The sequence below is a fragment of the Channa argus genome, chromosome 20, assembly GCF_033026475.1.
Source record: "Channa argus isolate prfri chromosome 20, Channa argus male v1.0, whole genome shotgun sequence".
NCBI lineage: Eukaryota > Metazoa > Chordata > Actinopteri > Anabantiformes > Channidae > Channa > Channa argus.
Genome location: NC_090216.1, coordinates 14,030,797 through 14,049,600, shown reverse-complemented (window position 1 = coordinate 14,049,600; position 18,804 = coordinate 14,030,797). Strand labels below are relative to the sequence as shown.

The following is an 18,804-nucleotide window of genomic DNA, read 5'->3' as shown; positions in this document are numbered from 1 at the left end:
TGTAACTTAATAGACTGACTAATACTGCGCATTACATAAGAAGATTAAAACATGTTTGTACCTGATACAATGTCTATAAAGGAAATGTATAGTTACAGCCAGGAGACGGTTAGTTTAACTTAGCACTTGAACTATAAACTGACAAACAGATGGTCACTTAGCACAGTAAATATTGTTGATTTAATCTGTTCACATGGTTTTACGGTTTTAGGTTATGAATCATATTTCAGCAAAGAAATATATAAAATTCCCTAAAATGTGAAACAGTTTTTTTTAAAACTGTGTGAATATGTTTACATAAGCTCACAGAAGTTAAGTGTTTCAGATATTATCTATGATCTAAAGATTTTACATGTGTTGAAAATGTTGAAAATGTTCAGTACAAGTGTAGATATAATACTTGACTTTGATGCCATTAAAAAAATGATGTCTTATAAAACACAAGCAGAAATAAGAGAGCTGAACAAAACGGGAAATGCTGTGCTTTACTTTACAAACATCTGATTAGGGAATATATGAACGGGACTACAAAATATCAAGTCAATATCAAGTCAGATTTGTAGTCCCGTTCATGACTACAAATCTAACTTGATATTTTTTAAATCAGAACCTCCAACACATGGACATTTCATACTGAGCCTTCATGAACAGACTAAGAACATCATTTTTTTGGCACAATTAAGACACCAAATTTGTTAGGCAGGATACATGTTCACTGCACATGCTGTTTCATATGGCATGTTGGCTGTTTATCACACATCACAGCTGACTATGGGAACAAAGCAAAGTGTCATCTCCCACTCAAAAACTCAGCTGACAACAGAAAACAACTTTCATTCAAGTGATCAGAATGGCTGCTAAGAGACCACACACACACACACACACACACACACACACACACACACACACACACACACACACACACACACACACACACACACACACACACACACACACACACACACACACACACACACACACACACACACACACACACACACACACACATACTTGTTTACCTCCCTTGCGGGGCCCGCTAGTGTTTTACCCACTGGTAGGGTCCACCCTATCCAGTGGTTCTACACCGCTATAAAAAATCACACAAATCTAAAAAAAAATTAGAATTAAAAATATCACTTTTAAATCACAGAATATAAAACTTAATTTTTCATGCCCGTTTTTTTGTTGCTTGTGGGGTCTCTTTCTAACGGTCAGTATTTATGAGATCCACCTTCACACACACATGCATATTTCCAGTTTACGTATCTTAGCAGGGAACAAAATCTTCATCTGGAGAAATTAGTTCTGTTATTTTTCCTTTACCTTGTTTTTAAAGAAAATGCAGGGCAGTATCAGGGATTTATATTCTACTTTACATTCTCTCTATTCCACATCTGTTATTCCTTTACACCAAACATTTCACATTTTGCCATTTCAAGTTAATGAAAGATAAGAGCATTATGAAGACGACGATATTAGAATACTCAAACTTGAATCTCTTCTCAATTACCAAACCACGCGGTATAGGGATTTTCCCTTTTATTTCTGCAGTTTGCTGTTTTACACAAAACATTTCAGAAAAAAAAAAAAAAAACTCAAGGATTTGAGCTTATGGAGCACATATTAACATAGCTGGATGCAAAAACTTGCATCCAACTTATTTTGAAAGAGCAAAAATTGGCTTATACAAATCAAATGTTAATCACTTTATTACCATTTTTACCATTTCAAAATAAGGGAATGTAAACTTCTGCTTTTGCATAATGAGAAAAAACAAAAGAGACTGCAGAACAGAGGACACCAGCTGTAAACCAATAACATAGCCATACTCTTGAACTAAAATTCTGTATGTGTGTGTAGTGTGTTCTTGCTTCATAAATGAAAAATATTTGAGATCTGTAGGGTAGTGGGAAAAATTTTGTGATAAAATGTCATAGCTGAACAGACACCAAAGAGGGCATGGTGAAGGAACTGAGAAAAACATGATTACCTTCAAACAGGCATCAACAGAAAGTATAGAACAAAGGACCAGCCTTGTGTTTCTACCCATTCATTAAAGCTCTTCTACTGTACCTTTCTTCTCATGGTAGTAATTCGATTTTTTATGAAGTATTTAACTGCTTTCCAGTCTCGGTTTCCCAGAGCTTGAGGTTCTGCAGCAATGCAACGTTCACAGTCCACCTTACCTGGAACTTGTTTCATCACTATACATTTTCGTAAATGCTTTTCTACTGCAGCACATTCCTCTGGTGTCCAGCTTCTTTTCACTGCAGTTTGATTACCTAAATGTGCATAAGAAGATCATATTATATTTTAGATTTAAAAACTTCAAATCTTAACCTGAAAGGAAACACAACTAGATTAATCACATATTCACTGCAGTACTGAATTGGTTCAAAGGCCATAAAGGACTCCTCCACAGTCATTCAGTTTTGGGAAAGACTATGTTAAACCCAAACTACTGTATACTTACAGACCTCCAAATGGGGACATTATACCCCCTACACACAGAAACCATGTATGATGTGTATCATCTTCCTCTCCATCCCCCATCTCGCACATATCCATTCTTCACTCCACGAGTAAACTGATTGTGCACCCTTCAAAGCCTTCCATAGTTAATGCAATTGTTACCTAGAGATTTAAAGTTCATATACTTCACTTAATGCCCAACTCCACATTGGTTATAAACAAGACCAAAATACTACGTCACTGAAGTGGGTGATGCCCACGGATGCCCTTCAATGACCTGCATTTTTTGAGCAGTGCACTTTAAACGTTTTGTGATGGTGATGTCCTAGTCTAGTAATATCTGCTTGTGTACTAACTGGAAGTGCTGGTAAGAAACTTGGAAATCGAAAGGGCCTGCTGGTCCAAGAAGGAACCACTATTCTAAGCTGACCTCTCTTTTTAGCCAACTTCCTCTGGATTTGGCCACTTGATGAGGAGGTACATTCTTGTAGGGATGTCACACTGACCTCATTCTCTGAAACCAGTGCCATACTGGTATCTGTGTACAGAAAATAAAGAGTTAGATATGCAAGATTAATAGATCAATCAATAGATTTACATTGCTCAAAAGAATAGCTAGTATAAATTAATATAATTTAATATGGCAAGTGTGTCTCTTAATGATGAGCTAACTCCATGATGGTACCTTCTTGATGGGATGCCACACTGTCCACATGTTTGGTCCCCTGTTCTTCTGGAATACCGTAATCTGGGTACAGTAAAAAAAAAATTACTACAAGTACTTAAGACAGTTATTTAGAACTAACATATGAAGTAGCTATTAGTAAAGCTGACTGGAGCTATCATGCATAACTGATCATGTGGGATTGACAATTTCTATTTCTCCATTTTGCCATGGTTTTGTGTGCTGTGCTAAATCAAATTTACATGTTAGCAACCTACAAGGGTTAAAAAGTCTGGTTCTGCATGAAGGGGTGAGATTTGCACATGCCCAGACCACTCCTATATTGTATAATTTTGAAAGATAATGTGAAATTACTCATTGTTCCTCTTTAATTTTGGTGCAGTTGTTTGCTAATTGGGGTGGGAGAATAATTTTGTGGTCAAATCCTTCAAGCAGCAGGTCCACAGCTTAAACACCAAAATATTGAGCACACAAACAGTACTACATACCAACTAACCGCTCACTCTTCATTTGATAAAAGCTAAACAAATGTGATTTAATGTAATCTATATATAACAAAACTATGACGACAGTTACAGCATAACAAATATAGAAGCACTGCTGCTGAGATTAACATAGAAATTACTTTATTTTGTTAATTACTAATGATACTATAAGTTTATATTTTTTAGCTTAATTTTCTCAACAGGTTGGATTTCCATATCCCACACCTAGAGAAGCTCAGTTGGACTACACAGAAAATGCAACTTGATATATGGGCAAAAATAAATAATTAAAACAGGCTTGGATCCACACTACTTTATAGTTGTAAGTTGTAAGAATTCTTTTGAACTTTGGAATATGTGTGAAAAGCTTTTTGACTTCACTAGAACTGCACCCCTACAGGGAGTTTACAGCTTTTTTCTATTGAGTGGAAAACAGCGGTGCCTTAATATTAATTCCCACTGACAGTTTCCCATGATTAAAAACTTGATAAGGACACCCCAAACAAAAGAATTCTCATATGTACTATTTTACATTATAGAAAATAGATGCTGGCTTTAAAAAAATAGCAAAATTATTCCTAAATGTGGTCAATAGCTACAGAAACCTGCCAGCATTTAATCGTCCAAACAAAATCCACATGCACTAGTCAAAAGTATTCATATCCATTGAGAGATCATTCATTCCAACCACTTAAGATAAAACAACATACATACCTTCTATGTCCTCTTGTGAACACTCCTCCATGTCAACAGTTTCTAAAATGTTAATTGATAAAATGAATTGGAAAGCTGAAAACTGATGTGATCAAGAGTGTAACAAAGTACTGCATAAATTGCTGACTGTAGATAAAGTTAATCTACAAAACTCGCCCTTTTCATAAGTCAATTAGTTATAGTGAAACATTTAAAAGTAGGATTAGACAGAAATTGTCCTTTTTAAATGTTTCTTTTTTTTACATTGACATATAATAAGTCTTAATACCATTCACATCAAGGTGAATTTCATCCAGACTCTTCCCTTTGTACTCTCCTAGCCGTCCCTGTTCCATTGCCAGGAGAACTTTACTTATTTTTGCTAGCTGTAGGGTGCCCTCTGGAAGACGGTAGTGCTTTCTGTGTACTTCAATGTTATGCCCAAGAAAATCTGCCAACTGGTCAAGTTCTGTAGTCTTGAGATTGAGAACGGTGGATAGGGTAGCAATGTGTTTCCTGAGTTTTGTTGAGGTTAGTGCTTTGGGAGTTTTTATGTCATCACATTCATTCACAAATTGTCTAATGCAGTCTGAACCCCTGAGGTAATGGACAGATTGTGGTAATGCAAACAAGTATCCATTTTCATTAAACACTCCACATTCGTCTCGCTTTTCAGTCAGAGTATCAAGTGATTCTCTCATGTCTGGAGTGAGGAGAACAGGAACTTTCCTTCCTCTCTTTCCTACTATGGTTATCCGAATAAAATGTTTGCAAAGCTTCTGCTCGAGTGCTGTAAGGGCCAAGTTAACATCTTCATGTGTTTCTGATGTGTCTCTTGATAAGTACACTGACAAAGGCATTCTGGATACCTCTCCTGCTCTCCGGCGGTTAAAGAGAATAACTTGTGCCAGTGTCACTCTAGCAAGGTCTTTCCAGTTTGAGGGTGAAGGCTCTTCTTTCAGGGCATTCAATTGTTTCCGCTGTTTTCCAGACAAGTAGCAATGAAGATTCTGGACATCCTGTGTGAATGGTAGAAGTTGAGGAGAATTCCACTTGGTCTGGTCAAGCTGGGTTAGTGCTTGGCTTGCAATGTCAAATTTCCAACTCTCTTGGTATAGCTGTGCAAAATCCTCAGCATCCTTGATAGTTTGTTTATCTTTGTTCTTTAATCCTTCAGACTTGAGAAACATGGCCAAAGAATGCAAGCTGTGTCCCACTTTGCGAGCAAGAGATGGACGTTGATATCTGCCAGTTTCATCACTAAATCCAGCCAGGCATCTTGCAGCAGTGACAACATGATTGTACTTTTCAGGTTTTATGAGATCTTTGATAGTCTTCACAAGTGCAATCTTTTTTGCTTCCAATAGCAGTCTACCAAGCTCTCTCAGCTTTTGTCGAATGTACTGATGTTGGCTGATTACCTTCTCATTCTTCATAAACAGCCTGTAACCATACTGTAGAATGCAGTTGTCTTCTTTAACTGCTACTGCAATCTTGTCTTGATTCATATCACTTAAGAACTTCCAGTATGCTTCACTTAATCCAGGTGGAACAGGTTCAGCAAAAGCACACAATGCCTGGACTCTTGTTTTTCCTGGTTTAGATGGCTTCCCCTGAGGCTTGAACCTGCAGACCTTGAAATGTCGCCACATCACTGTTTTTGTGAACAATCCATAGCAGTACACACAATGTGTATATTCCTGTCCTTCTTTTCTTTTCTTTGGTTGTTTCCATGGGATGAGTTTGCCTTTGTGGCTCTCCAAAACTTCAGTGTTGTGCTCAAAGTTCCCCTTATTTCGGATATAATCTAATTGCAGTCGCCTTTCTTTTGAGTTCTTTGGCAAACTAAAAGCTTTGGCAACATCAATCATATTTTTGTGTTTACGCATCAAATGTCTTGACATTTTCTGAACTACTTGTCCACAGTACAAGCACTGATGTTTTTTATTATATCTCCTTGACCCATCCTCCTTTTTCAAAACTGGATTAACAAAAACAGATGGCTCTTCAAGGAGTGCAGTTTCATCCTCATTTGCATCAGCTGTGCCTTCAGGAAATCTTTGTGTGGAATCACAACTTGCAACAACTATGTTTCTGCTCTGACTAGACTCAGACTGGGTCTGACTAGAAGACTTGCTTCTTCTCTGACTAGTAGATCCAATGTTGTTCTCTCTCTTTTTTTCAAGGGATAATTCCAAGCTACCATCACTGTCTGTGCTTTCTTCCCTGGGATTTGGAATATACTCCTCTTCGCTTGCTCCACTTGCTTCATCTGATTGTATAAGACTATCTTCAATCTTTTAAAGAAAAAAAAATGTTGTTAATATCTTTCCCTACAAATTATTGTGTTATTGTGACAACTTGGCTACACTTTTGTCAACTGCCTGTTAGAATAGTATACTCTCTATAGGGGCATTAAGTGAAATTACTTTCATTCAAAGTAAATTCACAAATTTGAGATATGTTAAACTATTGGGACAAAAAAAATTGCAAACTATTTGAATCTACAGCATAAAACTGCGCAGGCGTAGTTTAAAAAATGACTTCTCCGGTAAAAGTGCAAAAGTGTTTAAATTATGCAAACATATTCACAAAGGCACAATATTATAATTCTGAGTTTGAATTGCACTGCCCACTAACTAATAGCATTAAAGGGTAAGATAAAAAATAAAATAGACTTACAGGATGGCAACACCTTCTTCTTGGCCTTTGGAAAGCCTTTTTAGATTGTGATGATGAAGGACACTCTGTGCTGTCATCACTTGAATCATAGAGTGCATCAGAAAAATGTGGTATTCTATTCATCTGCAAAAACAGTTATGTTAAATAAAAATCATTACAGGGGAAATGCTTGGAAATTGCCTTATCCACTTAGTTGGTATTAACAGAACTGACACGATATTGTGTCAGAGACATACCAGAATGCTTTTTGTTCTTCTAAGCTTAGGAACAGCATTATCCTCATTATCAGTTTCATCCACTACAGTCTCACTCTTTGAATCTTGGAGAAAATCAGAATGATCTGGTACACTATCCTGCAAAATGGGTGTAATGTTAAGGTATGGCAATCAATTTTTGTTAATATTTTATAAAAATCAATCACAGGACAAGGATTTTAACACTTATATGAACATTTTACTGGAATTTAAGACATACCAGAATGTTTTCTGTAATTTTGTTAATTTGGATGACTGTATGAGAGCCATCGTTTATATAGCCTTCGTCTGTATCATCAGTTTCAGAATAGTCCACTAGGGAAAAACTATTAACAGTGAAAACCTAAATGTAATAAAACAAATAATTAGAAAGGAAAAAAATATTTTAAAAAAGTAGAATAGACAAAAAACAATCATCTAAATTAGCACGTTAGTTATATTTAGGACACAGCTACAGGCATCAACAAGTCTCGCAAAACAACATAGAGGCTGACATGAATTACATTAAAAATATAATTTTAAAAATGCATCAAATAAATACGTGTTGCATTATATATACTTTAATTTTGATACCAACTGCTATTGAGCCAATTGAATAAAATTACAAAGAGTTGGAATTCATCTCTTCATAAGAGAATTACACAAAGTACAGGTCAACAAAAGTGATTTGTAACTAATGGCTAGTGTGACTAGTGACTGCACCTGGATTAAGTGAACTTGAGGATCCCGGGAGGGAAAGACTAGAAACTCATGCATATGACCAAATGCATCTCTCAGATTAACAGGGTGCATAAGAACTAGAAAAAAATTGTATTTACTCTTTTACCTCAACCACATGCACTCATGGTACCCAAACAGTAATCCTGACTCAAAAGCTGTTTTGGAAGAGCAGTGAACAAGTCCCTATCTTCATATGAGAATTACACAAAGTACAGGTGAACAAAGAAGGTATGTGAATAGTGTGTGCATTACTTTATTACCTGTGTGCTGGGATCATTTTTGTTTGAATCCTCACACGTAGGATGATCTATAGGGGATGTATCGGTCTCAACTGCCAAAGTAGGAGTCTGCTTGTTTTCCACCTGGTATTCAGACCAAAATCAAAAGCACATCAAGAACTGCCAGACATTGGTTATTTACAGATTCACAAGTTGTCTAAGATAGCTCAGCTGTCAGCTATTTCTAAAATAGCATTTAGCATAAAGAAATAACCACATGCTATGGCCTTTCTGCATGACTGACAACAGCATAGAAGTGGATGCAATGGATAACATTCAAAATACCTTCTGAAGACATGAAGCCCCTAAAGAGGTGTAGCATTATAACTATAATAACTTGAGGTTTGACCCTGGCAGGTATTAAGGCAATGATGTAAAATAACTATAAGTTAGATCCATACGGGAGGACCCCACAAGGGGAGAAACTATTAAATTCTGAGTGTGTGAGATTCACAGATTACTTGAGGGCCCCATAAGTGGAAGACTAGAAACACAAGCGAATGAGCACATGAGTCACTTAGGTTAACTGGATGCAGGAGGGCCCCATGAGAGAAAGACTAGGAAAATTTGTCAGGTTTACTCTTTTCCATCAAAAAGTTGTTTTGGAAGAGCAGTGAACAAGTCCCTATCTTCATATGAGAATTACACAAAGTACAGGTGAACAAAGAAGGTATGTGACTAGTGTGTGCATTACTTTATTACCTGTGTTCTGGGATCATCTTTGTTTGAATCCTCACTCGTAGGATGATCTATAGGGGATGTATCGGTCTCAACTGCCAAAGCAGGAGTCTGCTTGTTTTCCACCTGGTATTCAGACCAAAATCAAAAGCACATCAAGAACTGCCAGACATTGGTTATTTACAGATTCACAAGTTGTCTAAGATTGTTTAGCTGTCAGCTATTTCTAAAACAGCATTTAGCATAAAGAAATAACCACATGCTATGGCCTTTCTGCATGACTGACAACAGCATAGAAGTGGATGCAATGGATAACATTCAAAATACCTTCTGAAAACATGAAGCCCCTAAAGAGGTGTAGCATTATGACTATAATAACTTGAGGTTTGACCTTGGCAGGTATTAAGGCAATGATGTAAAATAACTATAAGTTAGATCCATACGGGAGGACCCCATAAGGGGAGAAACTATTAAATTCTGAGTGTGTGAGATTCACAGATTAATTGAGGGCCCCATAAGTGGAAGACTAGAAACACAAGCGAATGAGCATATGAGTCACTTAGGTTAACTGGATGCAGGAGGGCCCCATGAGGGAAAGACTAGGAAGATTTGTCAGGTTTACATCAAGAACTGCCAGACATTGGTTATTTACAGATTCACAAGTTGTCTAAGATAGCTCAGATGTCAGCTATTTCTAAAATAGCATTTAGCATAAAGAAATAACCACATGCTATGGCCTTTCTGCATGACTGACAACAGCATAGAAGTGGATGCAATGGATAACATTCAAAATACCTTCTGAAAACATGAAGCCCCTAAAGAGGTGTAGCATTATAACTATAATAACTTGAGGTTTGACCTTGGCAGGTATTAAGGCAATGATGTAAAATAACTATAAGTTAGATCCATACGGGAGGACCCCATAAGGGGAGAAACTTTAAAATTCTGAGTGTGTAAGATTAACTGACTACTTGAGGGCCCCATAAGTGGAAGACTAGAAACACAAGCGAATGAGCATATGAGTCACTTAGGTTAACTGGATGCAGGAGGGCCCCATGAGGGAAAGACTAGGAAGATTTGTCAGGTTTACTCTTATCCATCAAAAAGCTTTTTTGGAAGAGCAGTGAACAAGTCCCTATCTTCATATGAGAATTACACAAAGTACAGGTGAACAAAGAAAGTATGTGACTAAGTGTGTGCATTGCTTTATTACCTGTGTGCTGGGATCATCTTTGTTTGAATCCTCACACGTAGGATGATCTATAGGGGATGTATCGGTCTCAACTGCCAAAGTAGGAGTCTGCTTGTTTTCCACCTGGTATTCAGACCAAAATCAAAAGCACATCAAGAACTGCCAGACATTGGTTATTTACAGATTCACAAGTTGTCTAAGATTGTTTAGCTGTCAGCTATTTCTAAAACAGCATTTAGCATAAAGAAATAACCACATGCTATGGCCTTTCTGCATGACTGACAACAGCATAGAAGTGGATGCAATGGATAACATTCAAAATACCTTCTGAAAACATGAAGCCCCTAAAGAGGTGTAGCATTATGACTATAATAACTTGAGGTTTGACCTTGGCAGGTATTAAGGCAATGATGTAAAATAACTATAAGTTAGATCCATACGGGAGGACCCCATAAGGGGAGAAACTATTAAATTCTGAGTGTGTGAGATTCACAGATTACTTGAGGGCCCCATAAGTGGAAGACTAGAAACACAAGCGAATGAGCATATGAGTCACTTAGGTTAACTGGATGCAGGAGGGCCCCATGAGGGAAAGACTAGGAAGATTTGTCAGGTTTACATCAAGAACTGCCAGACATTGGTTATTTACAGATTCACAAGTTGTCTAAGATAGCTCAGATGTCAGCTATTTCTAAAATAGCATTTAGCATAAAAAAATAACCACATGCTATGGCCTTTCTGCATGACTGACAACAGCATAGAAGTGGATGCAATGGATAACATTCAAAATACCTTCTGAAAACATGAAGCCCCTAAAGAGGTGTAGCATTATAACTATAAAAACTTGAGGTTTGACCTTGGCAGGTATTAAGGCAATGATGTAAAATAACTATAAGTTAGATCCATACGGGAGGACCCCATAAGGGGAGAAACTTTAAAATTCTGAGTGTGTAAGATTAACTGACTACTTGAGGGCCCCATAAGTGGAAGACTAGAAACACAAGCGAATGAGCATATGAGTCACTTAGGTTAACTGGATGCAGGAGGGCCCCATGAGGGAAAGACTAGGAAGATTTGTCAGGTTTACTCTTATCCATCAAAAAGCTTTTTTGGAAGAGCAGTGAACAAGTCCCTATCTTCATATGAGAATTACACAAAGTACAGGTGAACAAAGAAGCTATGTGACTAGTGTGTGCATTACTTTATTACCTGTGTGCTGGGATCATCTTTGTTTGAATCCTCACTCGTAGGATGATCTATAGGGGATGTATCGGTCTCCACTGCCAAAGCAGGAGTCTGCTTGTTTTCCACCTGGTATTCAGACCAAAATCAAAAGCACATCAAGAACTGCCAGACATTGGTTCTTTACAGATTCACAAGTTGTCTAATATTGTTTAGCTGTCAGCTATTTCTAAAACAGCATTTAGCATAAAGAAATAACCACATGCTATGGCCTTTCTGCATGACTGACAACAGCATAGAAGTGGATGCAATGGATAACATTCAAAATACCTTCTGAAAACATGAAGCCCCTAAAGAGGTGTAGCATTATGACTATAATAACTTGAGGTTTGACCCTGGCAGGTATTAAGGCAATGATGTAAAATAACTATAAATTAGATCCATACGGGAGGACCCCATAAGGGGAGAAACTTTAAAATTCTGAGTGTGTAAGATTAACTGACTATTTGAGGGCCCCATAAGTGGAAGACTAGAAACACAAGGGAATGAGCCTATGAGTCACTTAGGTTAACTGGATGCAGGAGGGCCCCATGAGGGAAAGACTAGGAAGATTTTGTCTATGATAGCTCAGCTGTCAGGTATTTTTTGCATCATTGTATTACTACTTTACCTTTGAACTGGCATCATCTGTTTTTGAATCTTTATGGGAAGGATGGTGTATAGGGGAAGTCCCAATTACCACAGCAGGGGCCTTCTTGTTTTTCACCTAGAAATCAGATGAAAAATAATTACTTTTAGGGATATCACTTAATCTTAAAAGAACATGGATACACACATAAAGTTACAAAACAATGGAAAAATATAAAAGTTGTTACATTAGTCAGTACAACTTCACACGCAAGTTAGTATGCCCTATTTAACCAACTCACCTTTTTACGCCATGGCCATTTTGAATCACCATAGTTGTAATCAATTTCCTCTCCTATCTCTATTTTCCTAACTGCAAAGAGGCACAAATGTGGCTTGCCATCTACTATGATTTTTTTCATGATGCAGTTTGGAGATTTGCCATTGTCATTTACTAATCTTCCAAGAGAGCCATCTTCCTTGGATGCATCAATACTAAAAGGTATAAAAGGTAAAACATTCAAATGTTAGTTATTTTACAAAAATCAGGCTTCACAGTGTAAACATATTTAAGAACCATAAATAATGTGTGATAACAGAAACTTCTAGACTGGCTCAGTCTAGTTTAAAATATCAATACTTAGAAGTGATAGCTTGAATAAGATTTCTCCTTCTTTTTGTAATTCATCAACTATTCGAAACTTTCAGCTCTTAAAGACTTTCTACATTTCTTCAAAAGATGTTTTGTTATAATCTTACCACCAGTGATGATTTTGCCACTCAAATTCAAACAGAAATGTACTCTCTATCTCTGTGTAGTGTCTTGACTGGCATTCTTCCACTGATATAAGTTGACCCCTGTACTCCAAGACAAAAGCACCTGGGTCGACGGGCTGGCTAGCGAACACGCCTCTTCCTATAAGGTTATTTTAGATATACATTTGATTAACAGAAACAATGAGCTGTCTTAACCTTTAACATACAGCATGACCCACCTCTTGTCACTTAAATGTGGTGCAACAATAACAAGAAAGAGTATAGCCTACTTCCTTTACAACCAACAGCTAGACCTATTGAGTATCAGCACAATGGCTTCTCTGGAAATGCCAATATATATCTGTTTCTAATATGTAGCATAAATATTTGCTTTAATATATGTATGAAATTAATAGTAATAGTAAAAGACCTGCTATCCCTGAGGGAGGACATGAAGTTAGTTGGTGTGAGTGAAGAGGATGCAGAGGATAGAGTTAGATGGAGGCACATGATTCGCTGTGGCAACCCCTGAAAGGGAGCAGCCGAAAGGAAAAGAAGTAAAAGACCTGCTATCCCTTACCTTTGTTAGTGTCAATATATCTTTCTATAAACCCAGGCTTGTCCCTTGAAGATTGAATGTAAGACTTTGCATCCTCAGCAGGCTGTAGTCTTGAGTTCCGTTTACTCATTATGGCTCTGTGAAACAGTTTTTAAGTCATAACACAAGTTATCTTATTAACTAATCACCTGAGTATTTGAATATTTCATGGTATATGGTCTATGTAGATTGCTCAACAGAAACCCAGGAATATTCAAAATAGCAGACCATAAATATAAAACATGAGGTATATTCAAACAAACAATAGTCAAACAAATTACTCCCTCTCCTTCTTTGCTAACCTGTCCTTTCCTAACCATATTCCTTGAGATAGGAAAAAACTACTGTGATGCTTAGAGAAGAGAACCCAACAATCCAATGTTCCAAAGATGATCTACAAAAGGTTTATTCAGGACACCTAGCGAAACATATTACTTCATTAAAGCAGGGATTTCAGCATTTAACATAAAACTATTTTCATAAATGAAATACAGCAAAAAAATTGGATTTAATGTAAATTAAGTAAAGGTTATGTTCCAGCGTTAATTTTACTGTTATCATTACAGGATCATCTTTATATATGGAGGACTTTAGTGCTTTCTACAAGATATTATGAAAATCCTGGAGCTTAATGGTAGGAGGATTCATCTCCAAGAAGAGAGAACTGTATGCATTTATACACATAAATCATTATTAAAATGTATTGATTAGGCCATTTATAACTTATTTCTGACATGGAGACAGTATAAACAAACAGAATCTAATATTTATTATTTACCTACCCTTTGCACAAGTGACATGCCAGATTCACACATTATATAAATGGCATTCTAAATATTACATAACATCTATCTTTATCAAAGCTGTCATATTTATTTTCTAATAGGTAAAATTTAATTTGTTGACCAAGGTAAAAATATATTTTTTTGTCATGAGTTTTCTTTTTTACACAGCAGGCTAAACTTATGAGGTTATTTGTGGATAATGAATAAAAAGAAGTGAAAAAAGTCAGCTAAAAACCATCACCTTCCCCTCTACTTCTCAATGATCCCCTTGAGCTAGGCCAAAATCTGAATCCTACTAATTTTTACACATTACCATAATAAATATTACGTACTTGTACTTCAAAAAGGGGAAAATTTGCTCCTACCCCCATTTGCAGTACAGTTCCCACCCCTTAAAGTCCAAGTGAATATTGTCCTGAAGAAACACCGAACAATTTTATCAGTGTTATCATTTACTTAGCTAACGCTAGCGCTAATGCTAGCGCTAATGCTAGCGCTAATGCTAACGCTAGCATCTTGCATGAGATGGCACTTTACAAACGAGTTAAAAACGCTCATTACCAGCTCTTTGTTAGCATTGATAGTATTTGAGGTATAAGTTGACTTACATTTCTTTATTGTCTTGTATTACTGCCGTAGTGATTTTGTCCTGTTTAGTCCAAAAGAAGCATGCGGTCTTCACCGAGCTGCAGTCATGGTGCATTCAAAGCCCGCAACAGTGTGGGTCTTTTCAGCATGTATTTCTTTTCAATGTATTTCTAACTAAACATGATCCTTTAACAAAAAAGCCTCTTCCCATGATTTGAAGCAAATTGATTGATTCTTTTATTTCCTTATGGATCAATATTTGTCATACATGTAATTTTATGTATTTTGAAAGTTTAAAAGTAAGATTTTAGTGACATGTAGATGTACAACATGTGTGACGTACGTGCCTTAAAGGCAACTAATCTCATCTAGCTACGATCCAAATGAATATCTTATCTTATAAAATCAATTGTATTTTAACCTTCAGAGAAAATGTGCTAGATATGTATCTATAACATTACAGCAGTAGCTACCGAGCTATAGATCACTTTACAAGCTGTAAGCTATAACATAGCTAACATTAGAAGGTAGTATGGTGTTGCTAACATTACCAGCCAACATGCTGTAGCTAACTTTAGCAACTATAAATTTATATTACAACTTCACTTTGTACCCTGCTTGCAACTATGCAGAGGATAAAAAAGTTAAAAACTGTAAAAAAAAAATCAGAAAAGAAACCTACCTGCTCCCTTCATGAAGTTTTCATACTGGTAAATGGCACAATATTCTGTGGTTTGAGGAAATGGGCGTGTATCCCAAATTGGTGACGGTGACGGTGAAGTAGCCAATCAAATGTCTTCTTATCATCAGGGCTGTACTCTGATTGGTTGAAATGTTACACACTTCCGAAAGTGTGTATCTTTTGCAATACCAAGCCCCTAGCACTAGTTGGCAGTACTGAGGATAAATTTTACACACACTTCACACACACTTTTCCAAAATTTCTGACCTTGTGGGCCAAATGAAAAAAAAGCAAGAGCAACATTAGGGGAGGCTCCTGAGCTGCTTTTTGAATGAAATCTTTGTGGGGCCCAGCATTTTGGGCCCCACAAAGGCTTTGGGCCCCACGCTGTTGGTGGGCTCCTTGCCACTGGGCCTCACCAAGTAAGAATTGCAAGTGCACACACACACACACACACACACACACACACACACACACACACACACACACACACACACACACACACACACACACACACACACACACACACACACACACACACACACACACACACACACACACACCTAACTTCAAACTTCAAAAGCTACCTGTATTTACAGTCTGCACAAACAGCAATCAACCTGCTTTCCTGGGAAATGTATTTGGTGGTTAGTGGTTCTAACATACATCATTGAAAAGTACACAATGAAGAAAAATGCTACTTTCATACCGAACCATGTTAGCGGTTTCCAATTTTTATATCTTAAACCAAGATAACTGACTTCTGGTTATCTGTTTCCTTTCTATCTTTAGCCTACATATACAGTATGAGCTCTTTCCCATCTATAAGCTTGACAAGAAAGCGTATTTCACAAAATATTATGCTTCATCACACTGGCCACTATAAATTATCCATAATCATCTAAATTATTAATAGAAATAGGAATATGAGTTTTCATAGGAAAATAAAGAGCGTACATGCCCATAGTAGCCTACACAGTATAAACAAACAGCATGTCACATATGTTAACACCATGTCTTTTTAATCCAGACCCAAAGGAAATGTGAAAATTTCAGACCGTTCTATTTAATGGAACTAAAAGAGAACCATTAAGATCATTGAGATCCAACTGAGTGTGGAGCACACACACAGTTTTGCACAAACAACCATTTTGATTTCCACCTACACCAGTCTGTTGTGTTCTGACTTGCTGATTCGCTACTGATCTGCAGACCAGATGAATCAGCCACAAGCAGACAGGCTGGAGTGTGCTCTGTGAAATAAAGCACCAGTCCAATAATTAGCAACGGACACACTGACAAGGGAGAGACAAAAGCTACCACTGCACATGTCCACAAGAAGCTAATTAAGCTGCATAAAAACACGTTTGACAGCTAAATGAAGTAATTAGGACACACCTTATGCACAGAGAGAAGAAAGAAAAGGGGCTGCATACTGTTCATTTCATTATCGAGAGTTGTTTAAGCACTTAAGGCATTTAATAGGTGTTCAGGTAAATATAGAGCCACTCCAGCCCTGTGATGTTCTTACACTTGGCAAAAATATACTCTACAAAAAGCTTCTTTATGAAAAAGCTGCACATTAGATATTCCCTCAGCAGTTGCTGTACAGACTGGCCTATAGAGAGAGGACCTCAAACCTTAGTGCCTAAACAGGTTTATTGTTCATGCCTCCAAAGTATAAATACCACAGAGGAGACTTCATGTACTTCAAGCAATATCTGACCCCCAGTGGTTGGATAAAAAAGTACACTGTGGCAGATTGCAGTGTATGCTGTTACCCTCCCCTACAGGAGCTCTCCATTCAGCACCACAACACAAACCAAAACCCAGCGATGAAGCAGTCTGTTATTTTTGACAACATTCCCTCGCCTCCTGCTTCAACTAAGTATATTTCCTAACTTTAAAGGGCTCCACTATGGTGCCATATCATTGAAACAGCCAATAAAATTCTTAATAATTCTACTTATTGACTACGATTTTACAGATGACATTCCTTACACCGATCAGCCACAACATTAATACTGGTGGTCTTAGGAATATCATGGAGGACAAGGGTCAGCATGGCGACTCTGAGGAGTCTGCAGCTACACAGCCCCATACACACTGAAATGTGACACGGTGTGTGCAGAGGTAGTAGTACACAAGTAAACTCTTTACTTAAGTAAAAGTACAACTAATTGGCCTAAAACCACATTCTGCGCTGACAGCTGGCTAATCCATAATGATACATCAGCATTTATCTGTTCGTAGCATTTTTGTAAAAACCATATATATTTATATCAAAACCACCAGGCGTAATTGTTTCCAGCTAGAAACACAATCGACAATAAACTAAAATGGAGACCTTGGCAGATATGCTAGAATGCATGAGTGCTATTTCAGCTGGAAAATGAATAAACCCATTATGGAAAAGAGTATAATATGGACACCTATGTATCTGTCTGACATGTAGATATTGATTTCAGTTCCATAAGTGCAGAGACAGCAAACATTTTGCTGAATAACCTGAAAGATGATACAATGATACAAAAACTGCTCATACAGTAGTTTTAGCTGCAATGCTTGAAAAAATAACATACACCATCACGTGTTTTACAGTGGCTGTCACTTTTAGGTAATGGTGGGTGTCTTAGGAAATGGTGGGCATCTCATTCTGGAACAAATCTGCTCAGTTACTGTAAGTTACATATTCTCAGCCTGCAGGTTCTGATTCTAATCAAATTCAAGACGTACTGCAACCCGAGACAATGTTGCCTAAGCAGACTACTGGCTACAATGAGCAGACTCCTGAGATATAAATAAATGTAATGTAGGTGTAGCAGCCCACACAGTGCCTCTATGTTTGCTATCTGTGCTTCACCATTTGTCATCTATTAACATCACAGTGCTAGTATGTCTCAGTCTCTCACACACATTCAATACCTGTCTGGGTAACTGTGTGTGTGACTCGTGCTGTCACTATTATGCTTTTATCAATGCAGATGTTCATCCACCTCGAAATGTGCACCCGTCTGTTGAAATGGCCACCTCATCACAAAAAGTTTTCCATATCAACTCTTGGAAACTAAATGAGTGCTCTGATTTGACCTCATTTATAAAGAACAGAGATCTATAATTATCTGAAGGAGGGTTGTGGAAGAAGAGGCAAGCAGGGAGGAAGGGACAGATTTCTCTAAAGGGAGGAATGACAGGCAGAAAACTACAAAGAGGAGACCTCATTTCATTTTCAGTGTCCAGATGTGGTGCAGTTGCAGGCAAGTCAATCTTAAGAACATTTACAGGTGATGCAATTCCATGTGCAGTAAAAAAAGGTTCAAAAGGCTTATCACAGTGGTGGGTTGCACCTTTAGGGATAAAGGCAGTGGCATTCTAAAAGTATTATATGAGCATCATAGGGTTGCTAGTCTGTGTCCAGGAACAGCGATATAATTGTGTTCAGACTTA

General features: G+C 37.4%; 2 protein-coding genes and 1 long non-coding RNA gene across 16 annotated transcripts in view; all 3 read right to left on the bottom strand.

Moving 5' to 3' along the window:
• The window catches only part of grid2ipb (glutamate receptor, ionotropic, delta 2 (Grid2) interacting protein, b), a 48,076-nt gene that overhangs the window by 20,016 nt on the left and 9,256 nt on the right, over positions 1-18,804 (bottom strand). The gene's annotated exons all lie outside the window — the stretch shown is intronic.
• On the bottom strand, positions 2,130-9,070 carry LOC137105379 (uncharacterized). Its single transcript, XM_067487513.1, has 10 exons — positions 8,972-9,070; positions 8,252-8,353; positions 7,492-7,614; positions 7,254-7,370; positions 7,018-7,140; positions 4,625-6,632; positions 4,357-4,398; positions 3,158-3,220; positions 2,979-3,010; positions 2,130-2,282 (listed from the first exon to the last, which is right to left on the bottom strand). The coding sequence occupies exons 5-10, from the start codon at positions 7,138-7,140 to the stop codon at positions 2,265-2,267; spliced, it is 2,286 nt and encodes a 761-aa protein (XP_067343614.1). The 5' UTR covers positions 7,254-7,370; positions 7,492-7,614; positions 8,252-8,353; positions 8,972-9,070; the 3' UTR covers positions 2,130-2,264.
• On the bottom strand, positions 9,475-16,232 carry LOC137105385 (uncharacterized). Of its 5 annotated transcripts, XR_010911802.1 has the most exons (5): positions 14,696-16,232; positions 13,285-13,400; positions 12,251-12,443; positions 11,992-12,087; positions 10,539-11,450 (listed from the first exon to the last, which is right to left on the bottom strand). It is a non-coding gene; the product is annotated as an uncharacterized lncRNA (long non-coding RNA). The 5 variants fall into 5 exon arrangements; XR_010911801.1 differs by having other exon boundaries at positions 13,285-16,229; XR_010911803.1 differs by lacking the exons at positions 13,285-13,400; positions 14,696-16,232 and adding an exon at positions 12,708-12,848.

Excerpts from the sequence above, each read along its gene's own strand:
- LOC137105379 (XM_067487513.1), bottom strand. The coding sequence starts at position 7,140 with ATGAATAGAATACCACATTTTTCTGATGCACTCTATGATTCAAGTGAT. Across the intron at positions 4,399-4,624 it reads AATTCACCTTGATGTGAATG|AAACTGTTGACATGGAGGAG; the intron begins GTATTAAGACTT and ends TTAACATTTTAG. Across the intron at positions 3,221-4,356 it reads TTCACAAGAGGACATAGAAG|ATTACGGTATTCCAGAAGAA; the intron begins GTATGTATGTTG and ends TACTGTACCCAG.